This window comes from Anolis sagrei, chromosome 5 (assembly GCF_037176765.1).
Source record: "Anolis sagrei isolate rAnoSag1 chromosome 5, rAnoSag1.mat, whole genome shotgun sequence".
Taxonomy (NCBI): domain Eukaryota; kingdom Metazoa; phylum Chordata; class Lepidosauria; order Squamata; family Dactyloidae; genus Anolis; species Anolis sagrei.
Genome location: NC_090025.1, coordinates 112764512 through 112783958, shown reverse-complemented (window position 1 = coordinate 112783958; position 19447 = coordinate 112764512). Strand labels below are relative to the sequence as shown.

The 19447-nt window shown below is 41.0% G+C and overlaps 1 protein-coding gene across 2 annotated transcripts in view; it reads left to right on the top strand.

Annotated features, from left to right (window-relative positions):
• Positions 1-197: 197 nt before the first annotated feature.
• The window catches only part of SEPSECS (Sep (O-phosphoserine) tRNA:Sec (selenocysteine) tRNA synthase), a 40499-nt gene continuing 21249 nt past the window's right edge, over positions 198-19447 (top strand). Inside the window, exons 1-5 of one of the 2 annotated variants that reach the window (XM_060777870.2) lie at positions 198-391; positions 4171-4325; positions 11271-11389; positions 11491-11649; positions 13093-13246. In XM_060777870.2, the coding sequence (XP_060633853.2) occupies positions 221-391; positions 4171-4325; positions 11271-11389; positions 11491-11649; positions 13093-13246 (758 nt within the window). In that variant the 5' untranslated portion in view covers positions 198-220. Of the gene's footprint in view, positions 392-545; positions 728-4170; positions 4326-11270; positions 11390-11490; positions 11650-13092; positions 13247-19447 lie in introns of those variants that run through there. The other variant, XM_060777871.2, reaches the window with a different exon arrangement.

Sequence of the window (19447 nt, the reverse complement as noted above, 5' to 3'; positions counted from 1 at the left end):
AACCCAAAGTAGCCCCTTTTTGCCAGCAAATGTCCAACTCCATTTATTTCTCATTAATGAATTCCTCTCTCGCTATAGGTGAACTGCTTTTGCAATCTTCTATGTGCCTCAGGAAGTCGGCTTCGTCCTCCGATCCCACAGGGGGCGCTAAGCGTGGTCACTGTCTCAACGGTAGCTCCCTGCCAAGTGAGCGGCTGACAATGATTCCCAGCGATCGCGCATGCGCACAAAACTTCGCTCTCAGCGCCGGGCCGTTCCTCCTTGCTTGTTTTCCACCATGAACGCGGAAAACTTCCAGACCAGCGAGAGGCTGGTGAGCGCGGCCTACGTGCGGCAGGGCTGCCAGGGCCGCCGGGCCCACGAGCTGCGCCTGCGCACTCTGCTGGAGCAGGTAGAGCCAGGAAGAGGGGGCCAGGGCGGGGGGAGGAATCGTGGGAGGGGCCCAATTCCGAAGCCACGCCCCCGCTTCGGGCCACGCCCACCGGGACCCCTGCCTGAACTTTGCTCCTCCGCGTGTTTTGGACTTCATCTCCCAGAATTCCTGAATGCTGGCCAAGCTGTTTGGGGCTTCTGGGAATTGAAGTCCAAAGACCTGAATTTCCAGTTTGGGAATTTTGAGGCCACTTTAACTGTTTTAACTCAATGCTCTGTGACCCTTGGAGCTGAGGCTCAGAACAAATAGTGGAGTATTGTCGAAAGCTTTCATGGCCGAAATCACTGGGTTGCTGTAAGTTTTTCGGGCTGTTCCAGGAGCATTTTCTCCTGACATTTCGTCTGCATCTATAGAAGGCATCCTCAGAGGATGTGAGGTCTGTTGAAAACTAGGAAAATTGGGTTTATATATCTCTGGAAAGTCCAGGGTGGGAGAAAGAACTCTTGTCTGTTGGAGGTAGGTGGGAGTGTTTCAATTGGCCACCTTGATTAGCATTTAATGGCCTAGCAGTTTTCAAGGTGTGGCTTCTTACTTCCTGGGGGGAAATAGAATCATAGAATCAAACAGTTGGAAGAGACCTCATGGGCCATCCAGTCCAACCCCCTGCCAAGAAGCAGGAATATTGCATTCAAATCACCCCTGACAGATGGCCATCCAGCTTCTGTTTAAAAGCTTCCAAAGAAGGAGCCTCCACCACACTCTGGGGCAAAGAGTTCCACTGCTGAACGGCTCTCACAGTCAGGAAGTTCTTCCTCATGTTCAGATGGAATCTCCTCTCTTGTAGTTTGAAGCCATTGTTCCGCGTCCTAGTCTCCAGGGAAGCAGAAAACAAGCTTGCTCCCTCCTCCCTGTGGCTTCCTCTCACATATTTATACATGGCTATCATATCTCTTCTCAGCCTTCTCTTCTTCAGGCTAAACATGCCCAGCTCCTTAAGCCGCTCCTCATAGGGCTTGTTCTCTTTGTTGCGAGGTGATTACCTGTTCCTGGTTGTTTCTTGTCTGGAGTTCCCCTGTTTTTTAAAGTTGTTCTTTATTTACTGTTACGATTTTAGAGTTTTTTTAACACCTAGCTCCAACAGACAAGAGTTCTTTCTCCCACCCTGGACATTCCTCATATATATAAATTCTATTTTCCTCGTTTCCAACAGACCTCACAACCTCTGAGGATGCCTGCCATAGATGCAAGCTAGACATCAGAAGAGAATGCTTCTGGAGCATGGCCATACAGCCCGAAAAACTTAGATCAGATAGTGGAGTACTTCACAGCTGGCAAATCGCTTATTGCTTTAGCTCTGATGTCTGCCTGTTATCACTCAATGCAAATTATTTAGCAGCTGCCATCATATTTATTGGTGCAGCCCAGGTTTTCTTCACATACATAGTAATGTAATAATACTAACATCGATATAAATAAAAATGTAATGCTTGTTTGTGGTATTAATATAACTCAAAAAACACTGGACAAATTGTATTGTCGAAGACTTTCATGGCTGGAATCACTGGGTTGTTGTAGGTTTTTTCGGGTTATATGGCCATGGTCTAGAGGCATTCTCTCCTGACGTTTCGCCTGTATCTATGGCAAGCATCCCCAGAGGTAGTGAGGTCTGTTGGAACTAGGAAAAAGGGTTTATATATCTGTGGAATGACCAGGGTGGGACAAAGGACTCAACAAAAGTTTGCTCCAGGCACTGTCAGCCATTTTATGCTAATCAAGGTGGTCAGTTGAAACATTCACACCTATCTCCAGCAGACAAGAGTCCTTTGTCCCACCCTGGTCATTCCACAGATATATAAACCCCGATGTAATAGTGTGTTACCACATTTAAGGACAGCATCTTGAGGTGGGGTTTCCTGAAACCAAACAGGGAGATGTATTACAAGGTATTGTTACTTATTACATATGCAAGCAAATTATATTATCCCAGCAATATCAACCTGACATTTCCTCTTATGATCATTACAACATGGGTACATGCTTATCCATATTCATTCATTCATTCTTCTTGGCTGGGCTTCACATCTTTTTGCTGATATTATCCTAGGTCTATTCATTCTATAATTATCCTCCTCTTCGTTCCAAACTCATAATTGCTGCCATTAAAGTAGTATTGCCATGTACTTGGCCATGCCCAACTGGATTATTAGGAGGTAGCCTAACAATGAAGGCGAATATCACTATTTCTACAACCACATGAGACCAAGACTATCCAGGCTGTCATAGTATTGTAGGGGTTGTCTATACCATTAAAAATGCATGTATGTACCCCTTTTATGGTGCTGAATGTTAATTTCATTACTGAAAGACAATTTCATTACTGAAACAACATTTATTGATGTTGCTTAATGTGCTTTTATTGGTCTTTTGTGTTATTGCTTTCTACGATTGAATGCTTTAAACTATTTATTTGTCTTGCTTCATTTATTGTATTGTATGGCATTGAATATGCTGTAAGCCTCCTTGTGTCTCCACAGGGAGATGAGGCGGAATATAAATAAAGTTTGTTGTTGTTGTTTCACATGGCCTTCAGCCCTCACTGCCCAAGGCTGCTGGTACATCGCCAAATTCCCAGGATTTCATAACATTAGGCCATGACTATTAATGTGGAGTCAAACTGCATTAATTCTACAGTATAGAGATGAACTCTTTGAGCTGAAGAATGTGACCAGCTATAGAATCCTGGGATATATAGATTGGTGAGGCATCAGTATTCTTTGGAATCAAAGATTAAAACCCTTGTAAAACTATGACTTGTGGTAGTTTTGCCTTGGGATCACTTTAACACAAAAACAGCTTGAAGTCATAGAACCAGAAAATTCACAGGATAAATTTCCATAATGTTTACAGTCTCAGGAGTGGACCTAGAACTGCTTCCACACTAGAGCTGAAAGAGTACGCATTCCATCTGAAACCCTGTGGCTACCTTCTGCAAAATTCTGGGGCTTGTAGTTTAGGGGAGGGGCCCATAAAATGCTTAGCCAGAGGAGTCCTGGGCCTTACTAAACTACAAGCTCCAGAATTCTGCAGGAGGCAGACACAGGATTTTAGCTGGGATGCATACTCTACCTCCTCTTTCAGCTCTAGTGTGATAAGGCACTAGAAATGTTTGAAATAAGAGTTGAGCTAAAACAATAAATTGGCCACTTTGAGTGCCCTTGGTGTCACTATGAAAAGGTCCCCCGTTCTACATGTGGCAGGGCTCAGGTTGCATTGTAGTAAGTAGTCTGTGGTTTGCTCTTCTCCACACTCGCATGTCATGCACTCCCCTTTATAGCCCCATTTCTTAAGGTTGGTTCTGCATCTTGTGCCTTCCACGTTGTCCAGTCTTCTCTGCCCAGGGGAGAGTTTCTCATCTGGTATCTGTCACTGATTGAGGTTTCGGGTTTTAACCTTCCACTTTTGGACTCTTGCTTGCTTAGGTGTTCCTGCAAGTTTCTCTGTAGGTTTTAGGATTGCAATTGTATACTGCAATTATAGGACTGAAAACCTGAATATTTTAGTTTACAGTGTAACTTTTCTGTATTGTTGTTTGGCTTTCATAAATCAGGGCTGAGAAGCGTGTAATCCTCTATGTATTTTTGGACAGTATTTCCATCATTCCTGACCACTGGATTATTGACAGGAGCTGATGGGAAGACCAGCAATATGGTTTCTGACATCTAATCCAAACAAAGGAATAATGGCACCGTATTGTGGATGTTTTAACTGTAATTTATTTAATTGTACTCTTTTTGAAGGGAAAATGTCCTGAAGATGGATGGGATGAAAGCACGATTGAGCTTTTTCTTCATGAACTAGCTATTATGGATAGCAATAATTTCCTGGGAAATTGTGGTGTCGGTGAAAGGGAAGGAAGAGTTGCCTCAGGACTAGTAGCCCGCCGACATTACAGGTAAGTGCTAATAGTTCTTATGAAATATACGAATATACTTTAAATATTTAAAAAACAAGTAACAGAACGAGCTAGGCAAATACCACTTAAAACAAAAGATTGGTACTTCACGTTTATTGTCCATTCCTAAAATTTGCAATGCTGTTGAATATATTTTTAAATAGGAGTGTAACAGATGGCTCTTGGTTGCTGTATCACAAAGTGCAGTTTGGTTGTAGTTTGTTTAGCACTCACAGTTTGTGGATGGCAGGTGGAATTTCATTACGTTAAAAGATTTATGTCCATTTACAAACCTCTGAAAAATGCTCATTTACCAAATGACAGAAGCTTATGGGCAAACATAACTTTCTTCATTAAAATCTTCCCTTTATCCACGAAAAAAAGTTGGGATAGGAAACACACACAGCATTGGTAATTGGCCTGTGCTGTAATTGGTCACATTGTGTGAATTGCTTTGAAAGACGATCAGCATTTGTTAGGGATCAAGCTTGTTGTATTTCCATTACACAGTTGATAATTGCTGCTGGAACTGGCAGAATTGCTCACATCTTAGGGCACTGATTGTGTCCTTGGATAAGAGCTAGTTCATGGTTCCCAAAATTGGATATCATGAAATTACATAGGTCATTTTCTCATCTTACCTTCTGTAAGTAATCCGATTGTTTGTGTGATTTTGCATACTTTTTAGAGCAAATAGAAATATTTAACTGTATTTTAATGTTATATCCACTCACAAATATTTAATTGTGCTTTCTTTTAAAAAATGTATTTGTCTTATTTTAACCTTTTATTCGTTTGTGTTATATGATTGTTAGCCTCCTTGAGTCCTATGGAGACAAAGATGGGGTAGAAATAATGATAATAGTAATAGTAGTAAGTTTTCCAGGCTGTATGGCCATGTTCCAGAAGCATTCTGTCCTGACGTTTCACTCACATGTATGACAGGCATCCTCAGAGGTTGTGAGGTCTGTAGGAAAATAGGCAAGTGGGAGAAAGAACTCTTGCCTGTTTGAGAACCATGAAAATGAACAAAATCTGGCTACCAGTATTAAAAAAAAAACTCTAGAATCAGGACAGTAAATAAAGAGTGACTCTAAAAAAAACCCAGGGGAATTTCAGACAGGAAACATTCAGGGCCAGCTAACACCTCCGAACAAAGGACTCCCCCAGGTAGGAAGCAGCCAGGCTTTGAAGTTGCAAGGCCATTCAATGTTAATCAAGGTGGCCAATTGCAACATTCACATCTGCCTCAAACAGACAATAGTTCTTTCTCCTACCCTGGACATTCCACAGATATATACATCCCACGTGCCTAATTTGCAAAAGACCTCACAACCTCTGAGGATGCCTACCATAGATGTGGGTGAAACTTCAGGAGAGAATGCTTCTGGAACATGGACATACAGCCTGGCCATGAAAGCCTTAGGCACCACATAAAACTTATTATTATTATTATTATTATTATTATTAGAAACACAACAAGATGTGTCCACAGCAGACAAGATCACTCTGCTGGCTGCTGTATTGGATCACATGTTGGACACTTCCCAAGTGTCTAGGGGTGTGTAATGTATCAGCAAATAATGCGTGCAGATCCCAGTAAGGTGGCCTTTTGCAGCTGGCAGATGGTAATTTTGTCAGTGCCGATTGTGTTTAAGTGCAGGCCAAGGTCTTTAGGCACTGCACCCAGTGTGCCGATCACCACTGGAACCACATTTACTGGCTTGTGCCAGAGTCTTTGCAGTTTGATCTTTAAATCCACATATCGTATCAGCTTTTCCAGTTGTTTCTCTTCAATCCTGCTGTCATCTGGGATTGCAATATCGACGGATCCATACTTTGTTTTTTAACACGATTGTGAGGTCAGAATGATGATGATGATGATGATGATTATTATTATTATTATTATTCAACAGTTCTTAGCCAGCATACCCATTGATCAGGCTAGGATGTGCAGATCTACAGCTACTGGGGGAATAAATTGGGTGTTGTGTGGTTTCCAGGCTGTATGGCCATGTTTTAGCATCATTTTCTCCTGACGTTTCACCTGCATCTGTGGCTGTCATCTTCTGAGGAAAAAATGGGGATGCTTTGAATGCAATTTTTCTGCTTCTTGGCAGGGAGTTGTACTGGATGGCTCATGAGGTCTCTCCAACTCTGTGATTCTAAATGTTAATCACTCATGTCTTCAAACTTGCGAAATGTTTCTTGGTTTGATAAAAATCTAAAAATAACTTTGTTGCTGCTATGTTAACAAATATTAGCTTACTGACATTGCATTTGTGGGTAAAGAAACAAATCAAATATTTCTCTTTTCCATTTCAACTTAATTAATTTTACAGTGGAACACTAATCAGAATTTTGCCTTTCCCTTCCATATATTAAACCAAAAATGTAGTGAACGTCAGTTACATGCAGAGATGTTGAATTATAGGAGTTGCATTTTTAAGTGACCCTTATGACAGATTAATTGTTGCTAACATGAATAAAATCATATTAAAATTGATTTTATTCAAATGAAGCTGAGTTTATGGATGAATTTAACTTTTAATAGCCTGAAGCCCTAGGTCAGCTGGCACTTGATTGGGCTACTTTATAATTTAGAGATGCTATAAACAATGCATTTTAAAATATATGCTTATTTTGCTGTTCTGAACAGTATGTAACTTTTGTTCCAGCTGTCATATCAGCAAAGTACTCCTTAAGTGTTGGATCAATTCTCAGCAATAGATTGAATAAATTTTTTTTGTCTAGCATAGAAGTCGGTGATTATATGTAGTCCTTCTTTCCTTTCCATAGTCTGAATTATTTTCCCATTATATGCCTATCCTGCACCTGTTTTTGAATACCTGAAAGTAAATAAGACAGTTTTATGTGTCTGTATGTACCTTCAAGTCGACTGTTAATTTCATGGGATTTTCTTAGATAAGGAATCCTCAGAGGTACTTCCTTCCTCTAAAATAAAGGCTGCAGTACCTGATATTCATTGGAGGGTCCCCCATCCACGTATTAACCGGGGCAGACCCGATGCTTTAATAAATAAGCAACCAGCACTCAATATCTCTAGTTCTTCTGACATGCACAAAAGGCACAGGGAAGATCTTAGAATCATAGAACCATAGAGTTAGAAGAGATCACATGGGCCATCCAGTCCAGCCCCCTGCCATGCAAGAAAAGTACATCAAAGAACCCCTAACAGATGGCCATACAGCTTCTGTTTAAAAACTTCCAAGGAAGGAGCTTCCACTACACTCTGAGGCAGAGAGTTCCACTGTTGAACAGCTCTTATGGTTGGGACGGTAGGTGAAATCTCCTTTCATATAATTTGAACTCATTGCTCCATTGAGTCCTAGTTTCCAGGGCAGCAGAAAACAACAACAACAACAACAACAACAACAATCTTTATTTATACCCCGCGACCATCTTGCCAGTGGGGACTCGGAGCAGCTTACATGGGGCCAAGCCCGGACAACATATTACAGCAAAACAGAAGCAAAGCAGAAACAACAAACAACATCATCAAAACTAAATAGAAAAAAGTATAACATAGTCATAAAATAACATTCCAATAAACACAATCACGATAACAATGGGCGGGCCACATGTACAAGATAAAACAATTAAAATCTAAGGAGGTAAAAAATAGGAGCGGGTTATTTGCAGGGAACTCATAAAAACAAGCAGAGTTGTGAAGCTAAACTTCCCATTTGGAGGGCGTGTACTCCAGTAGCAAAAGCATTGAGGGGTGCAGTAATATCATGTTGTGCACCTACTCGCCAAAGGCGCAGCGGAAGAACCAGGTTTTAAGGTTCTTTTTTAATGTTTCCAGTGAAGGGGCTTTCCTGATCTCTCCAGGTAATGAGTTCCAAATGTCAGGGAGCCACAGAGTAGAAGGCTTTCTCCCTTGTGCCCACAAGACGAGCTTGTGAGATTGGTAGTGGTGAAAGGAGGGCCTTTCCTTAAGATCGAAGGGCCCGGGTTGGTACGTGGAGAGAGATACGGTCACGAAGGTAGGCGGGTCCCAAACCATTTAGGGCTTTGTAGGTGATAACCTGTACCTTGAATTGGGACCGGAAAATAAACGGCAGCCAGTGGAGCCCCTTAAACATGGGAGTTGACCGCTCCTTATAGCTAGCCCCAGTTATTAATTTGGCTGCCGAACGTTGGACAAGTTGTAGTTTCTGGGCCGTCTTCAAGGGTAGCCCCATGTAAAGTGCATTGCAGTAATCCAGTCTAGAGGTAACTAAGGCATGGACCACCATGGTCAAGTCAGACTTCACGAGGTATGGTCGCAGCTGGCTCACAAGTTTTAATTGTGCGAAGGCCCTCACGGCCACCGCTGACACCTGCGCATCAAGCGTCAGCGCTGAGTCCAGGAGGACCCCCAAGATGCAGACCTGTGACTTCAGGGGGAGTGCAACCCCGTCCAGCACAGGTTGCCACTCAATACCCCGATCAGACAGGCGACTGACCTGGAGGACCTCTGTCTTGTCAGGATTGATCCTCAGCTTGTTCGTCCTCATCCAGTTCGTCTTCATCCAGAAAACAAGTCTGCTCCCCCTTCCTTTTGATATCCTTTCACATATTTATACATGACTATCATGTCTCCTCTCAATCATCTCTTCTGCAAGGTAAACATACACAGCTCTTTGACATGCTGCTCATAGGGCATGGTCTCCAAACCTTTGATCATTTTAGTCACCTCCTGCTGAACACCTACCAGCTTGTCAATGTCTTTCTTGAATTGTTGTGCCCAAACCTGGACACAGTATTCCAGGTGTTGTCTGACCAAAGCAGAAAAGGGGTAGTATGACTTCTTGATATAGACACTGTACTCCTTTTGATCTTGTGTAACTTGGTGTGTCACTTTCAAAAGTATAAAACATGATTTGGTAAACATTGCAATCCCTCACTGCATTTGGGCACTACAGCAGCTATTGATAGTTCCACCATGGTGGCTATTAATATATAGGGGAAAACACTTTGCGGTTCCTTATATCTGGCACAATTCAGTGGTGCTGAAAGTTTGGGGGTCCATTCTCCAAGCCTTCGTATGAACCAGCAGATGATCCATGTCTTCACCATCCTGTCTACTCTCTTCCACAATCCCCTTACATATTATCCATATGCTTTGCTCTCATGCACCAAAGTATTTTACTTTTAAAAAGTATACAGTTCTGTGTTCTGAACAGTTGTGTTTATTCTTTCCACTCTAAACTAAATTAAGGCATTCTGACATTATTCCAGATTCTTCTTTGTATTGAAATAACAATATGAACGGCTGACAGTTGCTGTATTGCAGTTATCAGCACTTAGAGATCCTTTTCCGACAAATCTTAGAGCAGTATGCACAGTTTTGCATTCTGTTGCTTGCCCACAGAAAATAATATTGTCAGGCTCAAAGATCTGCTATGACAGTGGTTCTCAACCTGTGGGTCCCCAGGTTTGGCCTACAACTCCCAGAAATCCCAGCCAGTTTACCAGCTGTTAGAATTTCTGGTAAACTCGAGAGCCACAGGTTGAGAACCACTGCACTATGACTGGTCACGAAACGTAAGAAATCCCCTCGACCCATTGAGTGTTCAATAGTCCCTTTCTGGTTGCAGTCCCAAAAATGCAATGGCAGCTGGTTAGTCTAAATTACAATCCAGGTTTTAAAGGATCTCTCCAAGATGCTGAAGGCTGGGGTTACATAGCTTCAGCACCTTGGAGAGATTCTTTTAAAAGCCTGCCATAGATTCACTGACCTTCTGACATGGGAACCATCAGACACACCAAGAAAGTATTGAGGCTCCATACTATGGCTTATTGGCTGTGTTTGAAATAAAGAATCACACCGTCTGTAGTTTGTATTAATTAATTAAGTACTTTTAAACAGTAAAAATCGTAATATTGGCTTTAATGAAGTTGTATCCCAAAACAAAATATGATCATGATGCTTGCTATAGAAAGAGTATGTCAGTGTCACACAAGCTGACATTTTCTAATTTGTTTCTTATTATTTACTAGCTGTCCCCTGCCACGCGTTGCTGTGGCCCTGTCTGAGTAGATGTGTTTTGAGTGTGTATATATTTGTGTGTATGTGTCTATATGTGTGTTTGCGTATATATATGTGGTTTTAAGCATGCGTTGTAATGTAATTTTTTTGAGGTTTTGGCTTTTTAAGTCTCTTATGTTGTGTTTTTCAGTGTGATGGTCACTCATTGGCCTGAGAAGTGTATTGTGTCCAAATGTGTGTCAATTCATCCAGTCGTTTTTGAGTTACGTTAATCCCATAAATGAACATTACACTTTTATTTCTATAGATTTACTGTACTCTATTTTTATCCCATCTTTCTCTCCATAGGAATTCAAGGCCGCTAACAATGATGTGGTACAATACAATAGACTTTTAAAATAAACAGTAAATACATGTATGCATACAAAAACTATGAGTGCAAAAGTTAAGATACAGTTAAAATACAATGAAAATGACATTTAAAAACTAGACAGTTTCTTCAAAATCCCACTCATAACATTTTCTTGTACAGTTAATATTCCTAAGAAACAAGCCCCAAACACTTCAGAGCAGATATTGGGAGGGGGGTGATGTAGCACCTCAAGGGTGGAGGAGGATCACCCTCTTCTTATCCCATCTTTGATAGAATCTTACAGTTAGAAAAGATTGCAAGGACCAACTAGTCCAACCCCAAGCCATGCAAGAATATACCACTAAAGCATACCTAAAAGGTTCCCACCCAACCTCTGTTTAAAGACCTCCAAGGAAACAAATCACAACCACCCTCCAAGGCATTCTTTTCCATCATCAAAGAGAGGCAATAATGTCAAAGAAAGAGGTTAATTGGATGCCATTCATAGCTTTTTAAAATACGGGATACAGCCCATGGCACTATATATATATATATATGAAATGTTTTATGCCCTACCATTCTTTTTTGTTTCCAGGTTGATCCATGGGATTGGAAGGTCAGGAGATATTTCTGCTGTCCAACCTAAAGCTGCAGGTTCTAGTCTCTTGAACAAACTTACTAATTCACTTGTCTTGGATATTATAAAACTTGCTGGTAAGTTCAGGAGCCAAGTGCATGTTGTTGTTTTCAAAATAAATATCCCCCAGGATTGAAAAGTCCTTGGTGTTGACATCTTACTTGCCTTTCACTTGCAGGTGTCAAGACAGCAAATAGCTGCTTTGTTGTCCCAATGGCAACTGGCATGAGTCTGACATTATGTTTCTTAACCCTGCGGCATAAGAGACCACAAGCAAAATACATCATCTGGCCCCGCATAGATCAAAAGTCTTGTTTCAAGTCAATGATCACTGGAGGTAAAAATGGGTATTGATAACTTTCATCAGACCAATTGTTGACCCATGAAATGTTTGTTTTGTTAAAGTGCACTTATTTCAGTGTCTTCTCTGTATAGTCTGACATGGTAGTTGTTAGAGTGGCCCAGCATTTCTGTCTTCTCAGATAATATGCTGTGTCCAGGTTGGTTCATCAGGTGTTCTGCTAACCAACCTAGAAACAGGATATTATTTGAGAACACAGAAATTCTGGGCCACTTTAACAACAACCATGTCAGATTACACAGAGAAGCCATTGAAATCCACAACCATATGGACAATTTCAACAGAAAGGAGGAAACCATGAAAATGAACAAAATCTGGCTACCAGTATTTAAAAAAACCCTCTAAAATCAGGACAGTAAATAAAGAGCAACACTCAAAAAGCTGGGGAATTCCAGACAAGAATCAATCAGGCCCAGCTAACATCTTCCAACAAAGAATTCCCCCAGGCAGCAACAAGCCAGGCTTTGAAGCTGCAAGGCTATTAAATGCTAATCAAGGTGACCAATTGCAACATTCACACTTGCCTCAAGCAGACAAAAGTTCTTTCTTCCATCCTGGACACTCCACAGATATATAAACCTCGCTTGCCTAGTTTCCAACAAACCTCACACCTCTGAGAGTGCTTGCTATAAATGTGGGCGAAACATCAGGAGATAATGCTTCTTTTGTAGGTTGTTCTTAAATTGAATTTGTTTATAAGATGGAACAGGCACATTGTTTAAGTATAACTCCAGCCGTGTGTGTGTGTGTATTTTGGATAGTATAGAGAAGGGTTAACACACCTGTAATGTTTGTTCTGCTGTCTTTGCCCCTGTTCAGAAGATTTCACCTCATTTCCTGTCCTTGTGATAACTGGATTTTGAAAGATTTTGAAACAAAGATTGGTGATTCAGCTTCAGCTGAGAGACCTTTTTCCTATGATAACTCTTCCAGGAGTGAATTTCCCTTCCTAGAGGCAGATTTCTCTCACTTCCTACTGTCTCACTCCCGTTCTTAACTAGAATCGTCTGTAAGGTGAATCTTTGTAACTCAGGGACTGCTTTCATTATCATATGAGTCTTATGGTTGAAGTCTAGGTCATATTCTTTTCAAACTTGCCTCCATCATCTGGTCTATAGAGGGAGATAAATAGAGGGATCAGTTAGATACACAAATAAATTTTTTTTATTTCTATATCCTTATCCATATAAGTTTTCCATTACGTCATCTAGAATACTATGGGTGTCCACATGCCATTCTCCTGGTGATATGTTTAGTGATGTCCGTGATGATTAATATTAGCTTGGAAGGCAACTGTTAAAATAAACAAAGAAAGTCAAATCAGTGAAGGAGGCAAATAAAGCAATACAATTTCAAGCTTTAATTGCAGATGGATCCTTGATACCAATCTTATGGTGTTCTTTTTGTTGGCCTAACTAGGTTTTGAGCCTGTGGTGATAGAAAATGTATTAGAAGGTGATGAGCTGCGTACGGACCTCAAGGCGGTGGAAGCCAAAATCCAGGATCTTGGGGCTGATAATATTCTCTGTGTTCATTCTACCACTTCATGTTTTGCTCCAAGGGTACCTGACAGGTAAATAAATCCAAACGTATATGTTTGATAATAATCATATATTTCCTTTATGGGTGGTTAAGCTGTTGGCAGTGATTGTTTAATTTTCCCTAATACAGAGAATTGGGGCAATTAGAACAAAGTCATTCACTGAACTGTTCAGGATAGGGTTGATAGAAGAGCAGAAGGACAAGCGGTTCCGGCCCAGCTTACCCGTCCAAACATATCTCCGTCTACAAACTCCCAAGAACCTTAAGATCATCTGGAGAGGCCCTGCTCTTGGTCCCATTGCCATCACAGTCGTGTTTGGTGGGTACAAGAGATAGGACCTTCTTGGTGGTGGCCCCTCAGCTTTGAAACTCCCTCCCTAATGAGATCAGATCTGCCCGCTCCCTCATGACCTTCCACAGAATAGAGTGTTTTAATGGACTGTTTTTAGCTGACAGCAGTGGATTGATTTGGAAGACGACGTGAAACGGCAAACTGTTTTAATGTGTTTATAATTGTTTTAATGTATGCTAAATGTAAATTATACTTTGTTTTTATTGTTTGGCACCGAATGCTGTCTGTTGGTATCCATCCTGAGTCCCTTTTCAGAGGTGAGAAGGATGGGATAGAAATGCTCCTAATAAAGAAATAAATAATAAATAGGGAAGAAATACTGGAAAAAGGAATTGTCCAAAACAGTGTAAACAAGAGGAGACTTGAGGAAGATGCTGTAGTCGGGAATGAAAACAATAACACAGTTCACAGAAACTTGTGATACATGTCACCAGAAATTCATTAACAAATGTATATGTAGTAACTTGCAAAATATTTGATATTATCTTGTAATTGACATACAAATAATTGCCATGTTTATGGTCAGATTTCAAAGAATCTTGTATTCTGGATGAAATAAGAGCTCACCTATGCAATCATTGTATTCACTTCGTATAACTCTTCTATCATTTCAGACTGAAACTATAGAATTATATGCTTGAAGGCTCTCCCACATCAAGATAAACCCTTTTTCATATAGAAAAGGGTTCTAGTCTAACTTTTTCCTTGCCATGATGCCTTCATATTCAGGATTTTGTATATTCAGCTTGAGTTTCAATGCATCAGCAAGTATCTGCTAATAGGACAAGACCTCTTCCCCTTCCTTGCAGACTTCCACATCACCAGAAAATACCAGAGAAATGCCAGCTCTCCAGAACAGATTCTGAGAAAGGTTCCAGAGAGGATGAGACATTATCTCTAGTTTTATATTTGTGGAGATTTTATATGGCTGACCATTCTTCTCATGGTTTTAATCTTAAATTGAGGGAAAGAGAATCCATTGAGGACAAGGATTCTTTGTGGAACCACACTTTTGAATACCAATCAGGATGATCTGAACAAGCTTTTGTATCAGTTTTTCTCCCACATATTTGCAAAATTGAAAGGCAAAGTGGCTAGTGCTCTGGAGGTAATTTGAAGGAAATGTTATTCCAAAGAATAAATACGTTGTATAAATGAAAACTTGATTGGTTTAGCGGGTTGCTGTGAGTTTTCCATGCTATATGGCCATGTATTGTCAGTGGTTCCGAAATGACTTCCGCTAGTTCCTTCAATACTCTTGGATTTAGTTAATCTGGCCCTGTGGACTTATTTATTTATTTATTTATTTCTTATACTTGTATACCGCCGTTTCTCAGCCTGACCGGCGACCCAACGCGGTTTACAACAAGGATAAAATCAACAACAATATACAATGTAAAACCACAAAGGCATAAGATACAATATTAATCCAACAATAAACAACACGATGCATCTCATAACTAAAATCATGATCCAGTTCGTCGTCCAATTTTCCAATTCCTGTAATCATCACATTGGTTGCACTGTTTAACCGAATGCCCATTCAAACATCCAGGTTTTTAATCTTCTTCGGAACACCATCAGCGAGGGGGCTGATCTTACCTCCATGGGAAGGGCGTTCCACAGCCGGGGGGCCACCGCAGAAAAGGCCCTGTCTCTCGTCCCCGCCAGCCGCACCTGTGAAGCAGGCGGGATAGAGAGCAGAGCCTCCCCAGAAGATCTGAGGGTCCTGGCGGGCTGATAGGCAGAGATACGTTCGGATAGGTAACTTGGGCCAGAACCGTTTAGGGCTTTATAGGCCAACTTGAATTCATTTAGAGCAGCCAAGTATTCCTGTATGATTTGTTTCTCTATTTGAGGTTGGATTTCCCCTAATCTATTCGTCTGCTCCATGTTGCTGGGGTTGAGGGTGGCTTTCTTTTTGTGAGAAGACTGAGGCAAAGAAGACAATAAGTAGTTCTGCCTTTTCCCTATCCCCTGTCAACATTACTCCATCTTCTCCTCACAGAGCCCCCCTTGCCTCCTTGTTACTCCTTTTTCTACCGATGTAAGCAAAAAAGCCCTTTTTATTGTTTTTAATGTCCCTGGCAAGCCTGAGCTCATTTTGCGCGTTTACCTTGCGAACCTTTTCCCTACAGGAACTGGTTTTTTGTTTGAATTCTTCTTTGGTGATTTCTCCCTTTGTCCACTTCTTGTGTATGCCTCTTTTAAGTGTTAGCTCAGTGAGAAGTTCTTTGGACATTACAATAGGATAAGTAATTTTTCTAAGCTTTAGTCAACAGTATATCCTATATCATGGGATATAAATATAATAAATATAATAAATAAATAAATAAATAAATAAATAAAATCATGTCCCAGAATCATATGTGGCACAGGGTTTCAATGACAGATAAGTTCTGGAATGGAAAGCATACCTATAGAAAGATTTAAAACCATTGAAACAAGGTAAGGATCACTAAGTTGAAATGACACCAAGGACTGAGTTGATTGGCGCATCTGATTTTCTTAAAGGGCTCTGTGCTTCATTGAAGTGAGTCCGTGCAGATCGACACACAAATGTTCCAGAACTGAGTAGTTTTTGGCAGCAATCCTGCCCTCTTCAGACATGAACAAAAACAGTGCCAAGGGCTACTCTCCTTAGAGCTGCTTATCATGGAGCTGACTGCACTGCAGAGCCCGTGGCAATATCCATTGGCTTGTGCTGTTACACATAGTTACAATCAGCTGCTTAAACTGAGCATGCAAGGAGTAGGATTAAGGATCTTTCCTTTAATGCTAACATAGATGAAAGGGTAGACCCCTTTTCAGGTCTGGTACCACAGTCAAGAGAAAGGGTTTCCAGTAAGCTATCCCTCCTTTCTGTAAGCATAAATCCTATTGGAATAACTCTTCCTCTATCTTTTGTGCCAAAGCAAGGTCTCCTAACCAATCACTCCAGTTGCCCAGGGCCCTTCCACAGTCACATAACCAAGAATATCAAGATAGAAAATACCACAATATCTGCTCTGAACTGGGTTATCTGAGTCCACACTGCCATATATTCCAGTTCAAAGCAGATAATGTGGAATTTTATTCAGTTGGGGCCCCATTCAGGAACCAACCACAATCCATGGCTCTCCCTGGCCTCCAAGAAACTCTTGTTAGACACAAAGCATCATCTTTGATAGCTGCCTCTTCCCATCCTTTTCTGTCTATTGTGTTGGAAAAGACTTTGCATTTTTTTTGGCATTCAGCCTACTATACTCACCTGTTTTCATGCTGTGGCAATCAGAAGCTGGGTTTGCTCATTTTTTGCAGAGGCTGTCCAAATGTTCAGCTAAAATAATCAATATGGTATACCAGATTGCCAAGAAGCCTGAAGTATTGGGCCTCGGGTCCCACCCAACCTGCACATAGTCTGTAGCCACGCCGGGGATGTCTATAGAGCACCTATTTGGATTCCGTTTCCAGTATTTAATCCAGAATATTGTGTCAACTTCAAGGCTTGAGTACTATCCTTTGGAAGAACAGTACTCATGTGTCTTCTGCTGGTATGCACCACTTTCTAGGGGATGCTAGCTAATCATCCATGTGCGTGAAGCACAAAGACCTGAAAGAAGAATTTGCTTATCTGTAACCCTGATTCTTTGAGTGGTTATCTGTGCCCTCACACAACCCTCCCTCCCCCCTGTCTTTCTGCAGGTCTGGCTTATTATCAACAGACAGCAGAATGGAGGGGAAATAGCTCTTTGTGCTATTTATGTTTGTGTCTGAAGGGAATGGGTTTTCCCTCAAAAGCTACTCTGTTCTGGAACATGCCATATATAGATCTTCCCAGGCATGAGACCCATTTGTTTGATGACACAGGTGACTACTCAGAGAACTACAGTCACTGGTAAGGAGCCTACTCTTTTTATACTCCCCCCCCCCCCCCCCGCGCTCCAACTTCTGCCTACAGTTGTACTCCATGGCATATCCCCCTGGGTTGGAGAAATTGGCGACTACTGGATGCCCCAATCTGTCACACTTTCTTTGTACAAACGTAAAAGCAGCATTCAAATACTACCAAGAGAGCCTCTGTAAGCCACCTTTCGAGCATTGAGCTACTGGAAGTTGACCTCTAGATGTAATTCTGTCAACAGTTTTGCTATTGCTTAAAAGCTTCAGTGTTCCTTTGGAGGTCTTTGCATTTAGAAATATGGTCACATAAAAGTTAAACTTCCAAGTAAAGACTTATTTTTCCCTTTTCACTTTAAATTAGTTTTTTAAAATATGTGGTTGATTTATCGGTTTGATATACATTTGTACAGGTATGTGGTGGAAAGGTATAAAGCAGGACTAATAATTCTGTCTCAGTGCCATGCGCGTTGCCTAAACTGAGTTGGAAAATTTACTAACTTGAATCACAGCTATGAAAATAAAAATGACCTGATCTTAGGCCATTCCAATTTGCCTTTCCTTTCTCTGCTGCTGCCTTGTCTCTTCAGTACAGTGTTGTGCTTGATCTTATTCCTGAAACTATGAATTTAAAATATTCAATGACATTTGAAGGGCCTTTTTTTATTAAAGGGCTGCTGTCAGCCCCTGAAGGTCACACATTTATCTTTTCAATGAGATTACCTCCATTCCCGCAACCTTAGAAAATGCCTTTTTATATGTTTCAACTTCCTTATAATACATTTTGTCTCAGTACCAGATGAAATGGCATTTTCCTTTAAACTTTAAGTAGTACTTTCTTTAGGTAGTATTCCTTTGGATGCAAAGAGCATCTAAACTGTACTTCCCGAAGTCAGGAGTAGTGTTGAAGGATGGAGATAGGGGCATTTGTCATAACCTTTTTTCAGGAGGATCAGTTCTTCAACCAGTTCGCTTGCTCCACACTGAAAAGTATACTATTAATTTCAAAACATATTATTTCTGAGTGAATATATATAGGATTGTACTGCTAATTGGTAATGCAGCCTCAAGTTAGGATGATTCAGTCTGATAATTACACTTGTGTTAAATGAGCCTAATTCATGTTGGAAGATGCCCTTCAAACATGAACCAGGGGAAACTAGCAGCCATATTCATCTGCTGGAGATTTTGGCTCAGTAGCCAGAACCTTTTGACCCATCACAGGTTTTGTAATAAAATTGGCATTGCCTACCACTTACAGATACATAGCACAGGTGCACATATGGTATGGAGCTATTGATCTTGAGTCAGGAATGGAGCCAAGTGAGGAACATATTTCTGAAAGAATTCCATTGAGGGAGGTGGCATTGGCCCCTTGCCTTTCCCAAGTATGAGACAGGAGTGCAAAAATGATTGCATGGGAAATACTCATAAGGACTCATTATTGTTTTATTTACCACTGAAAACCGAGTAAATGCAATTTGGGTGGCTTAATTTAAAAATTACTAGGCCCACTGGAAATAAACATCATTTTGAGGGTAGCATCTGGCCCAGGTTGCCTAGTTAGACATCATTATTTCTATACTAGCCATTTCCTGCCACACGTTGCTATGGCCGAGTCTGTGTGTGTGTGTGTGCGTGCGTGCGTGCGTGCGTGTGTGTGTGTGTGTATATATATATGGTTTTGCGCAAGCGTTGTAATGCAATTTTTATTTTTTGACTTTTAAAGTCTCTTCTGTTGTGTTTTTCAGTGTTTTTATGAGCGATGGTCACTTGTTGGCCTGATAGGTGTATTGTGTCCAAATTTGGTGTCAATTCATCCAGTGGTTTTTGAGTTATGCTAATCCCACAAACGAACATTACATTTTTATTTATATAGACTAGCCATCCCCTGCCACACATTGCTGTGGCCCACATGGGGGTTCTGTGTGGGAGGTTTGGCCCAATTCTATTGTTGGTGGGGTTCAGTATGCTCTGTGATTGTCGGTGAACTATAAATCC